The sequence below is a fragment of the Megalobrama amblycephala genome, linkage group LG3 (assembly GCF_018812025.1).
Source record: "Megalobrama amblycephala isolate DHTTF-2021 linkage group LG3, ASM1881202v1, whole genome shotgun sequence".
Classification (NCBI taxonomy): Eukaryota; Metazoa; Chordata; class Actinopteri; order Cypriniformes; family Xenocyprididae; genus Megalobrama; species Megalobrama amblycephala.
Window position 1 is genome coordinate 14023024 of NC_063046.1, and position 26415 is coordinate 14049438.

Consider the following 26415-nt stretch of genomic DNA (forward strand, 5'->3'; position numbering starts at 1 on the left):
GGAAGGAAACACAAACAGACATCATTAACAAGACATTTTGAGAATGAGGGATGAAGCTAAAGTGATGATGATTACCAATGCAAATTATTAGCTCACATGAAACTGAAAGTGTTTGTCTTTCATTTCTGTGGTGTTTTGACTTCCATCTTTTTAATCATCACTGATTTTATGATGATCTTTTTCCTCTAAAAGCCTGTCTGTTGTCATTATATGGACATGTTGTGCCTTCGCCTGTAATCTCTTTTTCTACTTTTCCATCACTCCTTCATTGTCTGTTTCTTGCCACAATGGTGGTGCAGTCAGCTTCACTGCACCACTGTCACAAACGACCGACTGGTGACTCATCCACTTACATACTCAATCTCTCGCTCTCTCTCTCTCATTTTCTCTCTTCAGCACTCTTTATCTTTGCTCCACACACACACAAATAATACATTCCTGACAAAGCATCCGTCTTTTTTGTTTGAGGATGCAAACATTATACCATCAGAGGTCACGGCATGACGAATGTAGAAATATCAATCAAACAAACATGAAGACAGGTCTGCAAGTTTTCTGTATAATCTGTAACTGCTGTCATTAGGTATAAGGTTACATTCACTAAAAACTGAAAAAGATGAGAAAGAAAAAGTCATTGTACGTGGAAGTTTAGGCTAAAAGTGTGTTTTATTATTTATAAAATTACATTCACACATAATTCTGTTTTGGTTACCTGACGGTTTTTACACAGGGAAAAACATGCCCTCATGCTAAAATGAATCAATTGTTAAAAAAAAAAAAAAAAAAAGAAACACATCATCTCAAAATATTCCCTTATTTCACACCACGTTTAAAAAGCTATGTAAATACATCACACTTAATATCAAAGCCCTCTTTTGTTATCTGAAACAGGCTACAAATACTCCCTTAATTATTACAACTCCAACGCCACGCTTACAGTCAGAAACATGTCTTTGGAAAGCAGGATGTAGACCAAGATAAACAGGAAAGAGCTTCAGCGCCATTTTGTGGTTGAGATTCAGTGCCCTGTTCTCGAAGTAAGATACACATTCAGGCGTTTTACTACTGTGGCTCAAGGGACAGAATGAATAGACCAAACAAAAAAAATAGTCCATTCAGTATTGCAGCCATTTAAAAATGTCTATTTAATATTCCTCCCATTTGGTGAATATCTCTTTAAAATCGATCCATTAGAAAAAACCCATTAGAAGATTTACTTATGGTCCATAGCACTTAATTTAAAGTGGTACAAGTACAAATATTTTTGCATCTCACACAAATAAAAATGGCTGGATGGTCAATGTCATCGTTTCCTGAGCAGCTACAGTAGATGTATAGTAATGGCATTTAGGAAGATTCAATTTTTAGGTTATCATCTACAACAGGTAGCTTTTCCAAAGCAGGTCACTTGATCAATGTAACAATAAATCATTATTTGGAATAAAACTAAAAGCTGAGATTGCATGACCTGTTTTTAAAGTGGCGAGCCTCAAATTTTTTTTAAAATATGTTTCCAACTGCTAAATTCAAATGTCTATCTGCAACTCTCTTTCAAAAGTGTCTCTTAAGAAAGACGAGTTCCCAGCTAGGCAGCCATTTTAAAATGTAAAAGACAAAAAAGGTTGGAATTGAAATACAATCACATGCTGATCTCAGTAGTTCAAAATTAACCCCACCTAACCTCTTTTATTCCCATTTTCTTCTCCCTCCCCTTGGACCCACTTCATGTGTCTCAGTAGTACCGAAATTTACCACCTGTCTTGACTGCATTGGAAACTAGTACTAGGCCAGCCCCATCTCCTCTAGGACACTCCTGGGTGACTCATCCTCCTGTCCGGAGAAAAGGAGACAAGGGTTTCCATTGAGGCGTTACACAATGCCCTGATTAACTTGGCAGCTTACAATGTGCAATTCTCAGAGGAGTTGTGAGTATATAAATGAGGGAGCCACAACAACAGAATTTAAGTAACATCATTAGGCTTTTCTATGCAAACAACATTCAAGAAAACATAAATAACATACATACACACACCTCTTGTAGAAGGTCGGCCTGTTCGATGGCCTTGAGCACGCTCTTCTTGGAAGTGTCCTGAATTTCTCCCCCCATAAGAAACTCGTCCAGGATAAAGTAAGCTTTTTCAAAGTTAAAAATGATGTCAAGCTCACAAACCTACATTGTGTACAACACACACAGAAAACAGTGGAGACATGAGAAACAATCTTGTTTATGTGCACAAGAATCCAAGCTTAAAGTTCAGGGAAAGCAAACTGAAGACGATTATGCCATTGCTACTGCTTTTAATAGTTTTTTTTTTATTAATTCTGTTAATGAATTAGGGGGAAAATTTGAAAGAAGTTTCCGATTGATGTTGTGGGTAAAAGTTTTAATCTAACCAAGACTATTGAAATGCAAGTCAACAAAGTTATTAGCTTATTAGAGATGTTCATCAATTGGATACTTTGTTTGTAAAAACTCACAAAGATATTCAAACCCCTGTCTTTACTCATTTAATTCATCTCATTTTAATATAGTGTTTTTCCTACTGCATGGAAACAAGGCATTGTTACTCCTATTTTTACATTTAGAGATCATTATGAAGTTAGTAATCATAGACCCATAAGCATATTGCCAATACTTTCAAAAGTTGCAGAGAAGATCGTTTCTGAACAACTGACATCCTATCTTAATACAGTTAAGTCTGGTTTACATTGTATGCAGTTTGGTTTCAGAGTAAATTATTCTACTGAAACAGCCATTTACATTTAACAGAGCAAATAAAATGTAAAGTTGACAAAGGAAGATTAGTTGGTGCTATTTTTAGAATTGCGTAAAGCCTTTGATACAGTTAATCACGAAGTTCTCCTTTCTAAACGGTCTAACTTTCAGTTTTCATCTGGAGGATTAGGGTGGATATCCTCATATTTATCAAATAGAGAACAATGTGTAAAAATTAAAAAGGGGTTAAGTAACCTGTAACTTACATTATACAATGGGTGTACCCCAAGGATCAGTGTTAGGTCCCTTATTATTTCGTCTGTATATTAATGAGCTCCCACAATAGTGTGAAGGGATACAAGTGTAAATGTATGCTGATGATATTGTTATTTTTACACATGCGAGAACAGCAGAGTTAGCAGATGAGAAGTTAAAAGCTGCTGGAAAGGATTGGAAAGGATTACACAGAAATCATGTCTTAGCCTAAACATTACAAAAGGATTGTTCTTCTCAAAGACAAATGATATTTTTATTAATGGTGAAATGATAGAAATAGTTAATGAGTTAAATTATCTTGGTCTAATATTGGACTCAAATCTTAGTTTTAAAAAAAAAAACATGTAAAGAAAATGGTGAGGAATATTAAATAACAAATTTTAGACAAATTAGACAACATCTCTCTGTTGATGTAGCTAAGACTTTTATGCATGCTACAATACTTTCTTACATTTCATACGGTCATACATGTTGGGGTCAAGCTGGTGAAACTGTGTTTAAACCTTTAAAATCCCTATATAAACAGACTTTAAACAAAAAACATTTTCATCATTGTAGGATCTTAGAGAAACATAAGTTTGAGTTTTGACAATTTTAGACTTTTTTAAAATTTGTGTATGGTTTTTAAAATTTTAAAATCTTCTTTACTCTGTAATTTTGTTAATTTTTGTTCTAATTGAGATCAACTAGATCATCATCCATAAGTAATGTGTTCCTTTTTGTAATTCTGCTTTTGGACTATCGTTTTATATAGTCCAAAACATATATAATTTTCTCGATCGCTTTATAACAGTTTGATTTTAGGCCTTTATTCACATATACATTCACCAACTTTCACATAAGTTGTGGTAAACGGAAGCTCAAGCATGTTTGCTTGACGTGCGAGATATACCAAGGTTCATTCTCATGTGTTTTTGTAGCACGTTTGAGCTTCCGGAAGAGGTTTGTTCTTGCGCGTCATTCAGGTTCGGTTGAGCTTTTGTTTATGTACGCTGATCAATGTTTATATGTGAATAAAAGCCCAAATTCAATCTGTTCATCATATAAAGCGAAACCACAATTCATATGGATAAGTTTTACGATCTCTTTATGAACTTTTTAATGCGTCAAAGTGGTAGTCATGTAGCTGTCTATCGAGGGACAGAAAGCTCTCAGATTTCCTCAAAAAGATCTTCGTTTGTGTTCCAAAGATGAACTAAAGTCTTACGGGTTTGGAACGACATGAGGGTGAGTAATTAATGGCAGAATTTTCATTTTTGGGTGAACTAACCCTTTAATAATTGGCAAGAACAACTAAATCAAAACAATAACTGTAATAGGACAATTCTGTGAATGTTAAAATGGTCCAAGAGAAACATTGTGAATGCTACACTCAAAACTGTAACACTATGACGCACAAGGGAATTAACCTTAATAAATGACAGGCAACCAAAACAGTCACATCATCAAAACAGAAAAGCCATGAGAACAACAGCAAATAATATCAATACAGAGGGTGTCATGTGGCATGTGGACATAGGACAAATAGCAGAGGAGTGGATGGACGAAAAAGCAAAAAGGATAGGAAAGTAAAGAGAATTTCAGAGGTTTTGGGTTGCTGTGATGTGAGGTATGAAATGGCGAGTAAGGATGAGAGAAATAGAGAGGCCAGATGAAAGAGGGGTGGTGGTGAGGAATGACTCACACTGCCAAAGTACTTATCCAGCAGCTCCACAAAGCGATGGATGACCTCCAGGGTAATCAGCTCATTGTCCTGCTCCTCCACCGCACAGCAGAAATATAGACTGGCATACCTACACAACCAAACACACCCCGATAAATGGGTTACCTATAATACATCCATCAAAAAAAGTGTATATGCAGTCAATCATGTAAAAAAAAAGAAAAAAAGCAAGCATAAAAACCAGGGTTACGATCATTAACTAAACCTTAAATTAAAAAAACATTTTTTGTGAATTTAAATAAAACTGAAAAAAAGATATATAGAGAGATAGATACAAAATGTTGTATAAGCAATTTAAACACACAGCACTTGCAGAGTACCACTTACTGTGTGAATCTAAACTGAAAATGAACAGTGCTGTGCTTTGACTTTTCTATGAAACATGCAGTGCGTCAGACTATATTTACATAACTGCATCGCAACCATTGCGATTTGATGATCGCACCAAGCCATATCACATTCTCACAACCATTAAATATAGCTGTTTGTGAAGCTAAAAGGTCTGCAAAGTTTTAAACATTAAAGTGCACGACAAATAAAGTTATTGTCTCTTAAAAGAAAGAATCAATTCTGAACCTATGGTCTTCATTGGCTGCCCCCGAATGATGTTTACTTTTGACCCGCCCTCAAACACTGTAGTTAGTTGAGACTTTGAAAAGTTTGGTTTGAGTTGTTGACATGTCGTAAAGACGCTGTTTTCAGCACTGAGAATTCACTTTGCATGCACTTCAAAAGAATGAGAATTCGTGCTTGAATTGATACAGTAAAAACAACAGCATCATTCGTATCACTGTGTATCAAACGCTGAGGAAGCCTCTTGTGCTAAAATTCAGATATGGTAATGAGCATTTATCACTATAAGCGGTAGACCAACCACAACAAACTGGGCCGTAAAGGAGGGGTTTAGAGAGAGACTCAATCTTTAAATGAACTGTCAGACTCTTTGAAAAATGAGGTGATGTGCAATGTATATTATGATAATTAGTGTTTTTGACCTTGGATGAATGTAAACCTATTGTGGGAGATCTCCAAAACAAAATTAGAAACCTTTGAAATAGCATAATAGGGGCACTTTAATCAAACCTCAATGACATTAAGTAGTTGGCAAATCAAGAACATATCATCAGATGCAGTGCTGAAGTGAAAAACAAGCATCATACGCAACAGAACAAAGCTGCTTTACTTTTAGTGCCCCCTTGTGGCAAAAAAAAACAATAACCTCTCACTACACTTCTTTTTATTGTCAAGTGCAGTGACAGTATTCAACACTTTACACATATTATTACGCAATGCAAAAGTGCACTGTGAGAGTTTCCAAGAGGTAATGAATCAAGTCAGTGTATGTGCGTAGGTAACTAGAAATGTATCTTGATGTTTCAAACAATTCCACTCTTTAAGTGACGCATTAAATGACTCATTGTTCACAATAATTTGATGCATGCTTCACTAGACAGTTACAGAACATAAATAACAGGCCAGATGGGAAAAAAGGTGTTTAGTGTGTACCAGCACTACATTTTTTTTTTTTTTTTTAACTTTAGCTTTTATTTCAGATAACTTTTTGTGTGTATGTGAAAAATAGTGACACATTTGCAACCGACATTTCTGTCTCACAAAGACAGCAAATGCATGTGTGGTTTTCTACCTCTTGTAGACTATCTTTAGATCTCTCCATTCCAGGAAGCTGCACATTTTGGGTTTTCTGGCCAGCACCACCTGCATGAGCTCTCTGACCATCTTTTTTTTGTCACGCTCAGCTGTAGCCGTGTACCATTTCTGGAGTCGCAGCTTCCCCTGCCGGCTGAACAGAAGCATAAAGCGCATCTACAGAAAAACAGAGAGAGAGAGAAAGACAGGAGAGGATCGCACAGAGAGAGAGAGAAAGACAGGAGAGGATCGCACAGAGAGAGAGAGAAAGACAGGAGAGGATTGCATAAAGAAAAATAGTTAGTTCCTCAGAAAATATCAATATGGCAAAGAATGTAAAAAATAAATAATTCTGCGGAAAATAAAGTTGTTATTTTAGAATTATTTATCTACTATTATAGTATTTATTAACTTTTATTATTATTGTTATTTTTATGAAGATTTAGCAATTTTGTTGTGCTTCTGACTTTTTTTTATTAGTTACTTAAATATATACAGTTGCTCAGCGTAAATGAGTACAACCCCCTTTGAAAAGAAACATTTTAAACAATATCTCTATGAACACAAAAACTATTTCCAAAATGTTGAATGTAGTTTTATATAACATCTATTTAACTTATAACATGAAAAAAGGTTAATAATATAACTTGGAGAACAAAATTTTCAGTTTTACTCAAATTAGGGTGATGCAAAAATGAGTGCACCCCACTGAAAGTCTCTGGAGCAAAGCTAAATTTTAGACTACAAATGTCTAATAACAAGAATTGAACCACAGGTAAGTCTAATTATTCATTACACAGGTGTCCAGCAGACAGTTGACTATAAAAGACTGTTAAAACCCCTTCCCATTTCATGCTGTCAGCAATGGCACCACATGGAAATGTCTCAAGAAAATAATTTCTTTACACCAGAAAGGTGAAGACTACAAGAAGATCAGCAAATCATTTACTTATCAGTCAGAATACTGTAGCAAAAGTGGAACAAAAATAAAAAAAAAAATGATGGAACTGCAACCATCTCACAGAGACGTCCAGGTTGTCCACAGAAGTTAACACCTCGACAGGAGCGTCTTGAAGAAAATCGGCACGCAAGTTCACTGCTGTTATCTAAAGAAGTAGAAAGCCAAACTGGGGTGACTATTTCCTGTGACACAAAACGGCGTACACTGCAGAGGAATGGCATGCATGGATGCCGTCCACGAAAGAAGCCTCTCCTAAAGCCCAGGCACAAAAAAGCCCGCCTAGAGTTTGCCAGTTTGCTGACAAAGATGAAGACTATTGGGACTCTATACTCTGGAGTGATGAGACCAAGATAAATGTTTTTGGAACTGACGGCTTCAAAACTGTATGAATACAAAGAAAAATGCATGGTGCCTACAGTGAAACATGGTGGTGGCAGTGTCCTTATGTGGGGCTGCATGAGTGCCGCTGGTGTCGGGAGCTGCATTTCATTGATGGCATCATGAATTCACAGATTAACTGCTCTATACTGAAAGAGAAGATGCTACCATCACTCCGTGCCCTTGGTCGCCGTGCACTTTTCCAACATGACAATGATCCTAAACACACATCTAAGGCCAATGTTGGATTTCTGAAGAAGAACAGGGTGAAAGTGATTTAGTGGCTTCTGATCTGAACCCAATCGAACACCGATGGGGAATTCTGAAGAGACAAGTTGAGCATCACTCTCCATCCAGCATCCAGTCTCTAAAAGAGGTCAATCTTGAAGAATGGAAAAAGATAGATGTTGCAAAATGTCGCCAACTTCTTCATTCTATGCCTAGAAGACTTGGTGCTGTCATTAAATATCATGGAGGCCATACAAAGTACTAGATGTAGTAGTTTTTGTTGTGGGGTGTACTCATTTTTGCATCACCCTAATTTGAGTAAAAATGTGTAATCTAAGTTATATTATTAACCTTACTTTTATCTGTTACACAGATGTTATATTAAACTTAGTCTTGTCAACATTTTGGAAATTGTTTTTGTGTTCATTGAGATATTGTTCAAAAATGTTACTTTTCAAAGGGGGTGTACTCAATTACACTGAGCAGTGTGTGTGTGTGTGTGTGTGTGTGTGTGTGTGTGTGTGTGTGTGTGTCTGTGTGTGTGTATATATATATATATATATATATATATATATATATATATATATATATTATATATATCAGATTTAGGTTTAGTAATTTTAGCATTTCAACAAACTTAACTCATAAAATTTTTCATCTAATATTTATATTTTAATTTTATTTTAAATGAATTTTAATTAATGAAAACAACTGTCTTTATAGTTTTAGTTTGCAATATCAACAACAAAAAACACTGAATAATGATCAAAAACTATAAGTGAGTAATGGCATGGCATGCAGTTACTTATCAAAGAACATTTTAAATAAAGTGGACTAATTTGGACTAATGACCAAAAGCAACTATAACTGGTGGTGAAAGACATTTATCAACTGATGACAAAGCATACACCTACACATTCAAATAAATTACAACTTAAAATCCTGATGTCGAAAAAAAGGGTCATGTCCATGTTATTTGTCAACTACCCACATACAAATGATGATTTTATAGAACTGTACTCATAACCAGACATATCAGAAAGGATGAAGGCGTAATGGAAAATTGTGTAAAAATTGTACTTTTTTCCCCTCCCCAAAAGAAGTTCAGCATCATCCGTCACTATAAAATTAGAAAACGAGCTGGCCTATACATTTCAGATGTGTTAAATATTTAAGAAGAGAGCTGAAGAGCACTGCATCTGCTCCCAACAGACACGGCCCACATATCCAACACGGTGCATTCAGCTCAATCCACTCCAAATGCTATCTATAACCATCTCATTTTTTATGATCACAGAACTAGTATACAACACACTATGATTAAAAACCACAAGACTGTCACATGGAATACTACTCTAAGCACACATTAGTTTAATTGTGGAGCATTTTTATCAGCTTGCTAAATTGAGGACATTCACTATGTGCCAGAATTTGTCAGCCTACATCAGCCCTTGAAAGAGTCTAAAAATGGTGCACTGCACTTGTGAGCGAAAGGCTCTGATGTACAACAGCCGCTTAATATCCAAAAAAAAGAAAGAGATAAAAAAGACGACAGAGATGTGGCAGAAAAAAAAAATGTATTGAGGCCAAAGACGAGAATAGTAACCTCCTAAGGGAAAGAGACTATATTCTTCAATGCTATAAAAAGGTCTATATTTCACAGACAAATTAAGTGAAAATTTAGCCTCCACATGTATAGACAAGTTTGCTAAAACTATGCATTGTATTTACTAGATCAATAGCATGTCTTATAACACTTGTTAGTAGATTAAACACAGATGTTGAACTTTAAACTCACACATTAATGAAAATCTACTGTTAATAACGAATATTAAAATCTACAGAACAGACAATCAGATCACCGTCTACTGCTAAACTACACATCTTTACTTACTGTGACCAATGTTTTCTGCTGTTTTTCTAGCAATGTAGAAAGAGGGGAAAACAAAAGGTCTTATATAGGAAAAATGCTCTCTTTAGACTTGTAAGGTTTGTAACATCTGTTAATAGATGTAAGAATAAGCAAGTTCAGGTCAGCCAGTTGATTAAATATGGCAAACAGGGAAATGTTTGGACAGTGTAAAAAGTCATCACATTTTGCTTTCCTCTGTCATGAGCATTAGTCCTTTCCTCAGTTAGTAAACACTGTTTTATGATGTGTTGGATGTTATCTCTCAGAGCAGCACTTCCTTTCATGCTTAACTGATTAAACAAAGGAAATATGTTGTGAAATACTTCTATAACGACATGGTTTCGAGAGAACACACTGTTATGATGCTAACAACCCGCGATTAAATGTACCGTAGAGTTTAAGGCATTTATTTCTGACTCACAGTTCAGCTGAATCTCATATTACAATTACACTGCTGCAAATAGACAACCGTTTCCGGGTCGGATCAAAAGAGTCAAAAGACAACTTTTAAAAAATTTAGTTTCAATTTATTTCGGAAAATTATTTCATTTTGAAAATGTAGGTTCAATCATCAATACCTCAGGTATTTAGAAAATACTCCGTTTGAGCACCAAGCAGTAGCATTTATCTGATTAATTAATAATATCAACTTAACACATTAAACCTAGCTGTCAAACTAACCGGGTAATGAACAAACGCTTTTCAATCTATGACATCTAGAGAATTTCACGATTTATTTGAGAGACGTTTAACCAAACAACGCGTCCAAACTGAAAAGACCACCAAGGGCCCGACAGGTGAAAAGTGAATCTTTAAACAGGTTTTGAGGTGTCCAGGTACTAACTTAGCTTTAGCTATCTAGCTCTGTCTTGAAAAGTGCACATTAATGGCGCTATAAGAGTATAACTTACCATTCTGACGGCTTAATGAGAGCAGTCGGGTAATTTCAGTGAACAGCAACCCGCTTTTTGGTAAATACCGCAAAATAATATCAATTCATGTCTAATTGACTGCTCGTAGTTTCAGAGCCCCATTGAAGCTGCCTGAAGTAGCGCTGTCCGATTCGTGAACGAATTGTTCTTTTGAGTCGGATCTTTTCAATGCATCGTGTGAACCGATTCGTTCACGAAATAGATTGATGAATTACTGTAAACGGCCGTATTAATGAAACGTAACGTAATAATGTGTCGACAAAATTTTGGAGTATGTAATATGCTAGGCCGAGATGCCAAGGGCCACAGTTTATCATGACTTAAAAGAACTGTTGAATCGGTTAATTGAAACGAACTGTTTGAAAGAACCGATTCGCGGAACTGAAGCGGACTTTCCGTCACTAGAGATGAGTCAGGTATAACGTCATCACCACCAGCGCGCATGCGCTGTGCGAATTCCTGTCTCCACAAGATCTCTTGCAGAAAGTCCGTTTGCTGCCTTCACAAGAAATTAATTCCTGCTTTAAAAAATATTTAAAAAAGAAAATAGTGATGTGTTTGTCTACAAAAGGAATGAAGTGGGGTTTGTGAAAATTAACAGCTTTGCCTCTGACATTAGGGCAAGATGTTCAGATGTTGTTGCCATGACAAAACGGGGGGCTGATTCGGGTTACCATGGTAACCGAGATAGGGTGAGTCAAAGAAATTTTATCTTTTCACTGTACAATATAACCCAGATTCGTGCTGCTCAGTTTGGTCATTAATTGCCACTAACATCGCAATGCCATCTGTAGTCAAGAACTAACTCTTGCTAATCACACATTAATCTGAAAGTTTATTATTACAATAGCCTACCTACGCCTTTCATTTAATCTGAAAAGTGTTGTAATATACTTGACTTTTTGTTGTTGCCAAATTTTGAACACAAGGTGTCGCCAGCTCCAAAGTAATTTAATAAAGAATGCAGAAGTGTTTTATGGTCGCATATGGTTGCTTTTATTATAAAAGGAAACAATTTTTATACACAATCTTCAAGAAAATATGACCTTCGACAATAAATAAATATAAATACTTTAAAAAAAAATACAAGCACATTAAACATCAGATGAAACAAGCATAGAAATTAATACAATCTTCAAATAGTTAGTGCATGTAGAACTTCTGTCTGCTGAGGCTTTAAATTCGTGTCCTTTCTTTTTATAGTCTAGATCTTTTCCCCACTATAGCAGAGATAACATACTGAATAACCTTGTTTATACATTTCTTATTAAAGTTTGGCACTCCAAGCTATGCTCAAATGGCAGATATAGAAAGTTTTGCAGATCTCTTGTCTTCAGTAGTATGTTGTGTGCAGACTTTTCCTTGGTCCTTCTGCGTGTGTGGTTACTTCAGTCACAACCTTGGTCTGTTAGTATTCCTGAGGCTGGTTAACTTGACCGCTGAACAACAATGCACCTGTGAAGTTAACCAGGGGGTATTAATATTGAGGAAGCCAACAAACAAAAGTCCTAAATTACACTGACATTTATTTAGATAAAAAGCCATCAAAATGTAATGTAACGAGGTGAAAGCACAACTGACCAGTGGGTTTGTGTTGAATGAGGAAGTAGAACGGTCTATCCAGCGTGATCTCCTCGACAGCCATGCGAGAGTAGATGACAGCCGCTGTGGAACCACAGAATAATGTCAAAAATGCATTTTGGTATCGCTGTAATGATTGTTAATGCTATTAAATCTTTGTTGTGGTAGGCTGTAATTTAGGGATTGTACCTGTGGCAGATGAGCCTTTGGTTCCTTCTTCATTCACCTCAAGTTTTACTCTCTGAAGGACCTTGGATACACATAAAGGTTCCTCAGCTAGGTGGACAGAGCAGAGATAGAGAAACAACTATATTAGATTAATCCATTAACATTTATTCCTTAACAAAACAGCTACATAGTTGCCAAAATCATTTCCAATACTCACTGGTAATGCGAGAGAAATCAGCTTTGCTCTGGCTGAAAATATCTCCAAGACCCATCTTGCTCAGTGTAGACTTCAGATCAATTTCTGTATCCATAGAAAACCTGTAAAATATCATCATGTAACACATATTAGGCCTGCTGTTTTAAATGTTTATCAATTTCTTTTTAAAAAAAACCCAAGAAAATTCACAGAAATGGATCAAAGTCTCGGTTACCTTGGAATAGCCAGTTGTTTGCTAATCTTTCTCATCTCTTTTCTCCATTGGTGAATCCTGCTGCTTCTTAGCTCTTTGATCAAGGCCATCAGAGGCACATCCTTCTCAAATGGTGTCACCAGAAGCATACTTAGTGACTCCCCCTCATAAGGCACCTCAATGACATCGTAGTCCACACCGTCCTCAGTCACAAACTCACCTGGATGAAGAAAAATATATATATGTAACATTGTAAACCACCTAAGCATTTTTTTTCCTGCCATCAATCCGTCTATCAGTTCCTTTAAACGAATCCTTGACACTCACCGTAGTTGAATTTTTGAGTCGTTGTCATCATGGGAACAGATACAGCACTGCCGTTGGCTCTGTGGAAGAGCTGTTCCCTAGTAAGTTTAGGGTCGAAGGGTGTCATCCAGATCCCATGGAAGTGGACGGCATTTAACAGGACTAAACGTGTCTGTTCACTCAGCATTCCAGATGGGAGGAATTCAGAAATCATTCCTAAGAAATGAAAACAATAGACACATTAAGCGTATGATGAATGAACTTACATTTACTCTTAATAATTTTTCATCCAAAGTGATATACAATTTATGGCAATTTATTCAAAATAGCAGTAACTTTAATTAGGCCTACTTACCACCAGTGTGGTCAGATGTCCAGGAGTTGATCACCTGCCTGGCCATCTCTGGGTGGCTGAAGTCGATTTGGTGTGGGACGCTCTGGAAGGCTTTGGTCAGGCTGCGTCTAAAGACCTTTTCCAAGATTATCTTCCTGTCGACCATTACACCGCTGGCCACTTCCACTCCATCTTCACTGGCCAAATCTCTCTGAAGAAGCTTCTGGAGCTTTGGCATTCCTCGTGCTATCAAAGAGAAAGAAAGAAGAGAGTTAAGATAAACTTTACACATTGCATTAGGAATGCAAACTATTACGATTTAAATATCTGAGTATATTATATAAATGATACATGTAGGCTCTATACAAAGATTCAAATGATATATTTTGAATTACATTTCTTCAAAGCTGTTCCAGAAGAAAATTTTCAGTTCATCTGAATTACATCTACTGCTCTTATTTATCTACCTTGCAGTGAGTAGCCCATCTTGGAGGTGAGCATTTCAAGTGTGCTGCCATAGGCACCCAGCTGAGCCATGCCCAGCACTGAGGAGATGCCATAGGGAGAGAGAGCCAGATTTCTGTCCGGAGCAGACTGAATAGCTTCAGAGAACACTTGAAGTCCAAAGTCTGTATATTTCTCTTCAAAAAGGTTGCACAAGCTTGACCCGCAAAGGGTGAAGATCAGCAGTATACTGAGGCTCTGCATTCTGAATAAGTGAGAAAGAGGAGAGAAATGTCAGCGGTGTTAATTTCAAATTGTAAATGCTTGGTAAAGATAGTTAATTTCTTCTTAAGTATGTTTCTGGTCACAATATGTGGTTTACTTGGCAAAATCATGGAGAAATGTTCACTTTCCCTTGTGAAAATTCTCCCTCAGGTGCAAGACACAACACCCACTGTTCAAACGCAATGCTATTTCTGTTTGTCTCTCTTGACTCAGATAAATACATAAAAACCTTTGTCTACAACAGTTCACTCATAACTGATAGTTACACAACTAGTAATTAAATTAAGTTTCAAATTTTCAAGTTTTTCCCATGCTGTTCAGACCAAAACGTGGGCATAATAACAACGAAAATAGTTTAAAACTTTATCGGTTATAGACAGAACAAGATTATACAATTACCTGAAAGATGCTTTATTTTTGTAGAGTTTCTTTGTAGATATAGCGTGTTATTGTGATCCTCCAAAGCGGTGCAAGTCCAGAGTTGTTCTGAGTGTCTGTGAGTAGCGCTGCGCTATTTAAAGGACTTAAGACCTCCCCTTCAGCCGCTCACACACTAGCGGAAGTTATGAAGTCATCCTTGTCTGCCTTTTTCGTCCCCCTCTCCCCTTTTTTCACACAGACAAACATAAACACTTTTCCCACCCAGTCTCTTTCCTCGTCTGTCTCTTTTCATTTTTACGGGACTGCTAAACAGCAAAGTCATACGTTTAGTCTAAGGCAGAAGTCACAGCTCTTCGTTCAGTCATTAAAGCTTTGAATAGAGTTTCGCTGTTTAATAAAACTCTCAAATCCACTTTTAATGTGCATATTATATATATATATATATATATATATATATATATATATATATATATATATATATATATTATTATTATTATTATTATTTTGCCAGACTAAATATATAACCGAGTAAAATAAATGAGGTTCAAAACAAGAGATAGATAGATAGATAGATAGATAGATAGATAGATAGATAGATAGATAGATAGATAGATAGATAGATAAATGGATAGATGGGTGAGTGGATGGGTGGATAGATAGATAGATAGATAGATAGATAGATAGATAGATAGATAGATAGATAGATAGATAGATAGATAGATAGATAGATAGATAGATAGATAGATCAGTTCCTTTAAACGAATCCTTGATACTCATAGTTGAATTTTTGAGTCGTTGTCATCATGGGAACAGATACAGCACTGCCGTTGGCTCTGTGGAAGAGCTGTTCCCTAGTAAGTTTAGGGTCGAAGGGTGTCATCCAGATCCCATGGAAGTGGGCGGCATTTGGACATCAGGAATTCAGAAATCATTCCTAAGAAATGAAAACAATAGACACATTAAGCGTATGATGAATGAACTTACATTTACTCTTAATAATTTAGCAGATGTTTTTAATCCAAAGTGATATACAATTTATGGCAATTTATTCAAAATAGCAGTAACTTTAATTAGGCCTACTTACCACCAGTGTGGTCAGATGTCCAGGAGTTGATCACCTGCTTGGCCATCTCTGGGTGGCTGAAGTCGATTTGGTGTGGGACGCTCTGGAAGGCTTTGGTCAGGCTGCGTCTAAAGACCTTTTCCAAGATTATCTTCCTGTCGACCATGACACCGCTGGCCACTTCCACTCCATCTTCACTGGCCAGATAGATAGATAGATAGATAGATAGATAGATAGATAGATAGATAGATAGATAGATAGATAGATAGATAGATAGATGGGTGAGTGGATGGGTAGATTCATCCCCTCAACACTCCAGAATGTCTATAAAAATAGGTTCTTCATCTGGAGTAATTAAGAACATTAAGCTGAACCACTGACTCACCTTTGGGAAGAAGATGTATCACATGACCATATTTGGTTCTACCACAAACACATTCCTTCACACATGCTCACAAAGAAGGCTACATTCTCTGAGTGTAAGGAATAGTTTGGTGTCTAGGGACAGAAGGACAGGGGACTCAGAAAAACTACTGATGAAATAACTTGGAGGCTGGAGCTATGTTTCATGTCACGTTTAATCCACTCTGGAATGAGCTTTATCATCAAGGCCAAACATGGCACTCAATATGAAAAGCAAGTCTGCAGAGAAGCATGTCTATAAAACAGGAAAAACACACACAAGCCATGTACTTCTTTTAAGTAATGTTAAAGTACTTACCAGCTGTTTTACTGGAATACAAAATCTGTCTCCTTAGCAACTAACTGTAAAGGGAGCGAGAGCTTGAAAGGACCAGACAATGAAGTGTCAAAATACAAAATTCACTGGCCATAAAGTAAACATTATGTCATGCTTTAATTAAGTTCACAGATGTTTTTACATGTCTTTGTTTTTATGACTCGCATACAGGCACTAAACAGTAAAATACAATGTCAAATGTATTGTAATATCTCCTCTTTATACACTTACACGTAGGTGTCTTATAAATTTACACTTCATTCCCACAAACATAATGGCCTATATAAAAATTCTGCCAAGTAGTACTATTGTGAATTAGTCTGCTTTATTAGTACATAATACTGATGTGTTACAGTAACGTTTTACTTTTAACACCCTTCTAATAATGATGTCATGTGTCATGTTGTCATGTCAACTCAGCCTCTCCTCTAGTAAACTTGTGAATGGAAAATTGGACTCGCAGCGCTCACAAAGGAACGCCAACTCCATTTCCCAATGGAATGAGTTTGCTAAGTGTAGCCTGTAACCACAGGCATCCATCCAAGGAACGTTTGGGAAAGGAACAATCTAAAACCACATTTTGAAAGATTAAGTGCTTTTATGCAATATTCAAAAACTCCAGCTTCAAGCCCTCAGAAAACAAAACTGATAGTAACTGATAATAAACAAAAATATGCATCTACAGAATGATACCTTATTTTAACACGCAGAACATAATATTAATTTTTCGTTGTTCACTCTAAAAAAACCTTTGTCAAATGGTGCTATGTAGAACCCATAAGAGGTGCCATATCGCATTGTATTTCTTCAACAAAAATGGTGCTAACAGCACCAACAGTGGTTCTTTGGCTCGTAAAGAACCTTTATAGGGGCTTAACAGGTTCTTTTACGGCAGTGGTGCTATATAGCACCTTAACCACCCCAAAGAACCACTGAAGAACCGCTGAAGAACCATACAGGGGCTTAACAGGTTCTGTATATGGTAGCGGTGCTATATAGCAACCCAGTCATCCCAAAGAACTGCTGAAGAACCACTGAAGCACCAAGATTTGGTGCTATACAGCACTTAAAGTGGTTCCCCTATTATTAGGAGGCAAAGAACCACTTTTAGTACTATATAGCACCATTTTCTTAGAGTGTTGTTGTTTTGGGGTAAATTTTTTAGCACAAAATGTGTGTGTGAAAAGCAGAGGTGGGCTTCATGGTCTCCTAGCTCCACTGCATCACCCTCAAGTTTCTCAGTAAAGCCAATGTTATATTTTTTGCACTTGGTGGCAACAACCACTATTGGTAGGGTGAATTCAGGTTGATTGGGACACTTTTTCCCACTCATCTCAATGGTAAAAAGTCAATGGTCCAGTCAACCTGTATGTTCAGTTATTTCACTTTAATGGCAAAGAAAAGGACCTATTAATTGCTATTAAAGTGGAATTACTGAAACTAAACATACAAGCTTGATAAAAATGCTTATTTTTAGAAGAAAATTTCAGATAGCACTAAGAGGTTTTTGCATCTTAAGTCTTCATATATATATATATATATAGAGAGAGAGAGAGAGAGAGAGCGAGAGAGGTGCATTAGTCTTAATGTACCGTTAAAAAATTACGACAGAGAAACCCTTCTATTAAATATAATATGCAAACCCACATTAACCAACTATAATCCAGCAGTAATTTGTTGTGTGGGTAGGGCTCACTTGACCTTTTCATTTGACCCTAATGTTAAATTTCAGCATTGTTTTATTCTGTTGTCAAGGAGTTCATACAAACAGTCTGAAAATATTGAAATAATTTATTTGTGGTCATTATGACTAATAACTGATAAACAATAGCTGAAGAGTGGGTGAAAGACACCAGATGTAGTTGAGGAAGACCAAGTGGAAACTTTAAACATGTGGGAGCATCTTGCTGTGAAGAGAGGAGGATATAAGAGATCTCAAGGCCAATTTACACCGCACATACAAACGCCAACAAACACCAACAAACAAGTTGGCAGCTGGATTTGGAATTTTATGAGAAATAACTGTCATGTTTACACTGCCCCAACAGACACTGATTGAACATGGCCAGTCACATGAAAACAAACTCTGACCAACTCGAACAGATGCCAACAGGGGTAACACACTGATCAAACAAAACCCAACAAACGTGTTTGTTGGTGTTTGTCTGTGCGGTGTGAATTGGCCTTTAAAAGTAAAACTGTATCAGAGCTGAAAATTCAAAATTCAAATTCAGAACATTGTGTAGAAGCTCACTTAACTTTTATGCAGTGTCCATGGAAAATGGCAGCCATGCTGATTGAGGATCTTTCAAATGAAGAATTATGATTTATGTGTATTTAAAGAAACTTTTCTAGACTAAAAAGTGCTGATGTGATAATAAACAGGAAATGTTGTTTCCAGATGTTCATAACATCATAACCTATAACCTAATCCTGGACGTTACTTAATGCCTTCTTTATTTGCAGAAATCTTGTTTCTCTGTTGCACAAATAGGCATCTGGCAGGTCATCCTATTTAATGAACCAGTAGCCAAGAAGCGTATTATTTAGATATACATATCACATCAATATATTATCATAACCATACCCAGATGGGTTTAAATAAGGAGGATATGTGATTCTCTGGGGTTCTCTATTTTGAAAGAGATGAGTAAGTGGAAATGACTGAGGGAAACAGTGGGTAAAAAGATGAGTGGATGACAAAGAATGCTGTGTAAGTGGGACATGGGGTATTCCTTGACCCCTGAGCACTTGCGTGGTTCACCCAAGAAAGTGATGATTTGCAACCTGATGATGAATTTATATTCTGCAAATAAAATGAAAGTTAATTCAGCCAGGTTTCATTTTCTAGCAAGTTAAAGGCCACTGTAAAGCTTACATTTGAGATTTACATAAACAGTAATAGTTCATTATCTTTCATTAACATAACAAAATAGTCTTGAAAAACCAATGTTGATGTTATTTAACAATATGGAGCAAAAGTTTATTGCGATTCATGGAGAAGAAATTTAAACTCATTAGCTCTTCATTAAAAAGAATCATTGCACACTATGGTTACAAAAAAGACTCCTACTTATTTACTCTGCCATCACTGAACTACTACTAAACAAGTGATCAACCACAAATTCCCATTTAATATTTCAGTGTATATGATTCGCAGCAAGATTTATTTCTGAACAATGACTGCATTTGAACCACAAAGCTCTGGCCAAATAGATAAGGCACAGGATATGACCAATGAGGAGAGAGCGCTGCATTAGGCAAAAACATGTCCTGTGTCTCAGCCTTGAGCTCCAAGAGTCACAACAAATTCATATATCCAGGTCTACAAATACAGCTTGTACTTAGAGGCATGAGAAATGAGCTTCGTTGGAAAGATGAACCATTCAAGGCCTTGAACTCTTTTAACATTTACATGAAATTGCGTGTTTCTCTAGATGAAGGGTGTTGCTGATGGGAAGGGTGGAATTTTTTGAAAACCAGACAATGACAATGAGTATTTTGCAATAGATATGCTTGATGTTTTTAGTTGAGAAATGTTGAGGAGGCATCTTTTACTCAGTGCCCCAAAGATATTTAAATGTGTTTAGTTTTGAAAGAGCCTATTTAATTTATATATATATATATATATATATATATATATATATATATATATATATATATATATATGATTTTTTATATATTTCAAATTATCACTGTAACATTTGCTTTACTGGCGAACTAGGTTGCTAACAAGAGACATTTTGTTCAAGGTTACATAATTGCAGGCATAACATGCCAAAACAATTATATCTGGCAAAGACATCAACCAACAAGATAAACATCTACCACTGCCATAGAGGGTGTACACAAAAGAAAATAATTAGTCTACAGATTTATGAAATGATTCAGAGGCTGACAGTTCAAAGTCTTGAGAGCCACAACTTGTGTAAACCTGTTTTGTGGCTGTGGTGTCTTAGGAGTAGAAGCTGTGGTTGCAGTCAGAGAACAAACTGTGGTCAGAATCTTCTCCTCATCTGCACGCACATCCACAGCCACATTAACTGGTACTTAATTTATTTTTTTTATTTTATTTTTTTGCAACTTTCCATTCTGAATTTTTGACTTCAAATCTTTCAATTTTAAAAGTATTTCCCATAACTGTGACTCTAAAACAAACGATTCCAACTTTATATTTCATGAATGCTACTTCTGAAGTACACTACTGTATGAAAAAAATACTTTTACTCAGCAAGGATGCACACTGATAAGGAAAGGTGCATTTACAATTTTCTAAAATAATGTATCAGGGTTTTCAATGGTTTTCAATATTGATAATAATCAGAAATGTTACTTGAGCACCAAATCAGCATATTAGAATCATGTGACACTGAAGAGCGGAGTAATGGCTGCAGAAAATTCAGCTTTACCATCAAAGGAATAAATTACATTCTTAACCTTTCTAAGCTATCTGGGGTCTTTTTGACCCCAAATGATGTTATATATATATATATATATATATATATATATATATATATATATATATATATATATATATAAAATCCCTTAATCTAAATGGCATGAGACTTGATGTTGTGGTTGAGCTTGCTAGCTCTACAAACAAAAAATAGAATGGAATGATATCTGGTTGTATGTTTGTATGGAAAAAAGTCCCTCTCAGGATGTTCGGGGTCTCCCGAGAAGAGCCACAACAAAGAACACAAGTACACAGAAGTGAAGTGGCAACCCTTTAGACCATCCAAACAAATAGCTTAGAAAGGTTAAGTTTTCAAATTGTAATAATATTTCACAGTCAATTTTTGATCAAATACATACATAAGAGACTTCTTTCATAAACATTAAAAAAATCTTACCATGCCCAAACTTTTCAATATAGTGCAGGTGATAAAATAAATCTCATTTCACACACAATGATCTAAACACACACAAATGCGCACAGGTCACAGGATCCAGACGCTTACATAACATAAACCTGTCTTCACCTGACAAAGAACCTTGCAGAGACACATATCCACAACACACCTCCCTGAAACAAATATACCAGACAGATATTGTGCCCTAGACATTTCAAGAACTTATAGACATCTATGGCATTAACAAAACAGAAAGCATGCAGCATGTGTGTGCATGTGTATGAGCATCTATGACTCAGTGACAGCAGTGGGTACAGGAGCTGCTGAATCACACATGCCGCACATGTGCTGCCATTTAATTGGTCTTATCTCTTCTTACCTTCAGTGTGTTTCCCCACAGTCACTGTCTGAGATGGTTCAGGAAGTGTTCATCAGTCTGGAGATGAAAACAACATTAAAAAGCAACAATATCGCACCGCACACTCATGCTGACTTTTGACACGCTTATTTTTGGAGTGTGGCTCGAACTGAATCATTGGCAGGTACAAGGATTTATGGGTACAAAAATGTGAGTTTGACACTAAACTTTTTCCTTTGGCAAAGTATTACTCACTTTACTCTCTAAATGAATACTTGCCTTTATAGGGATGTCTTTTTTTCACAGAAAACTGTGAAAGAGAACAATTAAAGTCTACATTATGCTCACTATCATTCAAAAGTCTGGGGTTTATTTATTAACTAATACTTTTATTAAGCAGGAATGCATTCATTTGATTAAAATTGAAGACCTTTACATCAAATCAGCATCTTAGAATGAATTCTGAGGGATCATGTGACGCTGGAGTAAAAGACTGGAGTAATGACGCTAAAACTATAAAGCTTTGCCATTACAGGAATAAATTACATTTTAAAATAGAAAGCAGTTATTTTCAATTGTAATGATATTTCTGTTTTACTGTATTTTTAATTAAATAAATGCAGCCTTGGTGAGCATGAGACATTTTCAAAAACATTAAAAAGTCTTACTGACCCCAAACTTTTGTACATGCATACGTACAGTTAACATTTTAAATACAAATACAAATTACAATAACAAATTAATTAATAAATACAATTACATAACTACAATTTTTTTGGTGTCTCTATCTTATGTAATATTGTAAATGGACCTTGTGAAAATATGCATATGTAACATATGTAACACATAGAAGATGATACTGTCAACAAACCTTTACGTTTATGCATTATTAACACTTTTGTCTAAAGTGAATTACATCAGATACTTACAAGGAATTCCCTATAAAATCAAACCTACGACCTTGACATTGTGCTCTAAGGCTACAGGAACGTATTAGTACGGAAGAGGATTAGGGCCAAGCAATAATAAAAAAATAAAACCATCTCTAGATTAAAGTTGTTAAATTTCAAGAAAAAAATCATTAAATTTCGAGAAAAAAGTCTAAATAAAATGTTGAGAATAAACTCGTTAAATTACGAGAACTTGTTAAATTTCAAGAAAAAAGTCGAGATAAAATGTTGAGAATAAACTCTTTAAATTACGAGAAAAAACTCGTTAAATTTCAAGAAAAAAGTCGAGATAAAATGTTGAGAATAAATTCGTAATTTAACAAATTTGTTCTCGTAATTTAACGACTTTTTTCTCATAATTTAATGAGTTTATTCTCAACATTTTATTTCAACATTTTTACTCGAAATTTAACGACATTTTTCTCATAATTTAACAAATTTGTTCTCGTAATTTAACGACTTTTTTCTCATAATTTAATGAGTTTATTCTCAACATTTTATCTCAATTTTTTTCTCGAAATTTAACGACATTTTTCTCATAATTTAACGAATTTATTCTCATAATTTAACGACTTTTTTCTTGTAATTTAATGAGTTTATTCTCAACATTTTATTTAGACTTTTTTCTCAAAATTTAATGACATTTTTCTCATAATTTAACGAATTTGTTCTCGTAATTTAACGAGTTTTTTCTCGTAATTTAATGAGTTTTTTCTCAACATTTTATTTCGACTTTTTTCTCGAAATGTAACAAGTTTTTTCTCGAAATTTAACAACTTTAATCTCGAGATAGTTTTATTTTTTTATTATTGCTTGGCCCTAAGCCTCTTCCGTAACATTTAGCCTTACCTAGCAATATATTATAAAAAAATTGTATTTCTGTGCTGAGAATACAAGACCTTATTCAATTCAGTTGAAATGCTTGCTCATATTTTCCCAGTGCTCAAGGAGGTGAGTCTGTAAAACCACAATGATTCACATGGTCTTTGGTGTGTTTTCAAGTGGAAAAAGAGGAATCCTTAAGACGCCAAAAACACTACAGAAGACATGCTGTTCTACAAAAGCCAACCTGAGAGAAGTAAAATATTGAGTTGCTTTGCCAACACCCACACAAACAAACACTGCTAAAAGGTCATTACTAAGCACACAGTACACAAAACAATCAACTCTCTTAGCTATATTAATCAGAAGCAAGTTAAAACATTGTCCAAAACCAAATTTAAACTAAGTCAATCTAAGCAATCTCTGTTTTGGGATTCCTATAGTTTCTGCGGAGTAAGGTCTATCCTCGCAGATGTTGCACACTCACCCCGCTCTCTCACTACCACTGTTCATTCCTCATTCAAAATCAGTTAATCTACTGAAATACTTTTGTAACTGCCTTGAATTACATAATAATAGCACTGTATACAACAGGTTGAACTAAAGCATGATACTTTCCATGCCATCAAATCTGGACTTTAATGATTTAGAAACCTGAGATTATTAATTTGCCATCTCCCTTCTTTCATAGCATTACTATCTCTCAGTCCAAATTCCCTTTCGCTTCAGGTGTGTTTGTCTTTTTCTCTATTTCAACACTTTCAAATGCAAAGTGTAATGATGTGTAGTCCGAGTCTGACTTCAAAAGTCCACTTTATATTTGACTCATTATGGAAGCTTTGCTCCATTTCCTCTATTTTTTTTCTTACTGACATTTTTATTGCATCATAGTGATGAAATTACGTGAGAGTAAATTATGAGAGTGCATATACTGTTAAGCTCTGGATGAATTTTTGTGCAATTGTGAAACTGAATTCTGTGTTAGACAGCAGGCTCCACCAAGTCAGTTGGAAACACCCACACACATGTGTTCTTCTGTATTTGAATCAATGTTCTTAATCTGTCTTAGATCATTTGGCTCTAGTCACCTTCCACTGTCTCCACATTCCAGCTCGAATAAAAAAACAAGAAAACAAAAAAAAAACAATAACAGCCGGCCTCGGCGGTATGTCTATTCAGCTTTCAATCATCACCACCCACGTTTTGGTCAAACTAAATAAACTATCCATAATACAATCACTCTTGATCTGTATTGAAATGTGAAATATCTACTTCTTGGACTGCAAAGTACTAGTCACATCCTATTATACTGCATGTGTGTGTGTGTGTGTGTGTGTGTGTGTGTGTGTGTGTGTGTGTGTGTGTGTGTGTGTGTGTGTGTATAAATTAAAGCACTGTAAAGCACTTTTTTAATCATATTTACTGTTAATTTTATCATGCATTACAAATAAAGTGATTTTTGTGCATAAATAATTAATTGAATAAAATATATTATAGCTAAAAATAGACAAGCGGGAATGTAAAACATATCCCAGAATGATGCATAGATATTTAAGTCATGACTCTACACTGCACTACTAGGACATTGTTGTACATAGGATATTACATCACTTGGAAAACCAGTGGCTTTGAGTAAAATTAGAAAAATGTGTAGAGAAAAAAACAGTAGAGAGGAATAGTACAGAACAGAAGAGCAAAAACATCTGGAAGCAGTCTACACATCTGAGGATTAAGTCTAAAGGAATTATCTTTCAAAAAGAAATTAAATATGAAAGTTGTTTTAAAATTAAAATTTTAAAATTACAGTACATGTGAAAAATTGTTAAAAGCATTGACTAAACTGTTTACACAGGATTAATAACAAGACAACTTATTGGTTACCCTAAACACTAGTCCCTATAGTCCCCCTAAACTTTCTGAGACATTTGGGTGGACATTAAACTGCCAACAAGTACAATTCATTTCAAACTTTCATTGACAGCTAAATAAATGCTTCATGAATGTATCACTCTGATACCATCTAGCTGTCAGAAAAACTATAACACAGCTGAAATGATTTTCCAAATTAAAGGTGCCCTAGGGTGCTCCCAGGGAGCGCGCGATTTAAAGGGGCCGCGCTCTGAATCGGTGCATAGTTAATGATGCCCCAAAATAGGCAGTTAAATCATAGTAAAATCTATGGGGTATTTTGAGCTGAAACTTCACAGATACATTCAGGGGACACCTTAGACTTATATTACATCTTGTAAAAACTGGTTCTAGGGCACCTTTAAGCAATTAAACATACAAAAATGCACTAATAATTATCTAAATGTACTAACTTTAGACTAATGGACAACTTCATAATATTTAGATTTATATGTGATCAGATATGGTACAACATGCATAATATATTGCAGATATATTTACTCATGCAGTATAAACATATACATGGTAAAATATATTATGTAACACATTTCTTATATTTTATAATTATTAACATTTCAAGGTAGTTAACAAAAGCACACCTGCATGTACTGAAGTTTCTACCAAAGAGACTATCACTGTGCTATGACGTGCACAGCCTTAACTTTTTCATAAAGTTATTACAGTCTTAATGGTGTTCAGCCAATCATAAACCTAACCACAGGCTCTACTCTTCAGCACAATGGTAACCCCAAAAACTCACACATACCAGAAAACCTTTTAAATTCCAAAATAATACAACTTTAAAACTAACAGATCTTCCCCTATACCAATATTTTAACATTTACTCTCCTTTAACAGTCAGAAGCAAAGCATGCTGGGAACTAGAAATCTGTTGTAACCACTGATCGTAACTCATTCTGTGAGTGTGTATGTGTGTGTACAATACATTCACATTTATATGGGAATATGTATCTGCAATATATGTTCACAATAAAGGATAAAACTTTATGAATGCAAAGCTATTTTTGTCTTCATTTATA

The 26415-nt window shown here is 35.5% G+C and overlaps 2 protein-coding genes across 3 annotated transcripts; both read right to left on the bottom strand.

The window, feature by feature from the left end:
• Positions 1 to 647: 647 nt before the first annotated feature.
• ap1s1 (adaptor related protein complex 1 subunit sigma 1) lies at positions 648 to 10908 on the bottom strand. Of its 2 annotated transcripts, XM_048184077.1 has the most exons (6): positions 10753 to 10908; positions 6361 to 6539; positions 4677 to 4785; positions 2033 to 2170; positions 1756 to 1830; positions 648 to 1026 (listed from the first exon to the last, which is right to left on the bottom strand). In XM_048184077.1, exons 1-5 carry the CDS (start codon positions 10753 to 10755, stop codon positions 1783 to 1785), a joined length of 477 nt encoding a protein of 158 aa, XP_048040034.1. In that variant the 5' UTR covers positions 10756 to 10908; the 3' UTR covers positions 648 to 1026; positions 1756 to 1782. The 2 variants fall into 2 exon arrangements, with proteins under 2 accessions (XP_048040034.1, XP_048040033.1); XM_048184076.1 differs by having other exon boundaries at positions 648 to 1830.
• On the bottom strand, positions 10753 to 14938 carry serpine1 (serpin peptidase inhibitor, clade E (nexin, plasminogen activator inhibitor type 1), member 1). Its single transcript, XM_048184071.1, has 9 exons — positions 14701 to 14938; positions 14040 to 14281; positions 13594 to 13818; positions 13260 to 13454; positions 12954 to 13152; positions 12740 to 12840; positions 12544 to 12630; positions 12355 to 12438; positions 10753 to 12228 (listed from the first exon to the last, which is right to left on the bottom strand). Exons 2-9 carry the CDS (start codon positions 14278 to 14280, stop codon positions 12182 to 12184), a joined length of 1179 nt encoding a protein of 392 aa, XP_048040028.1. The 5' UTR covers position 14281; positions 14701 to 14938; the 3' UTR covers positions 10753 to 12181.
• Between the last annotated feature and the right edge of the window lie 11477 nt (positions 14939 to 26415).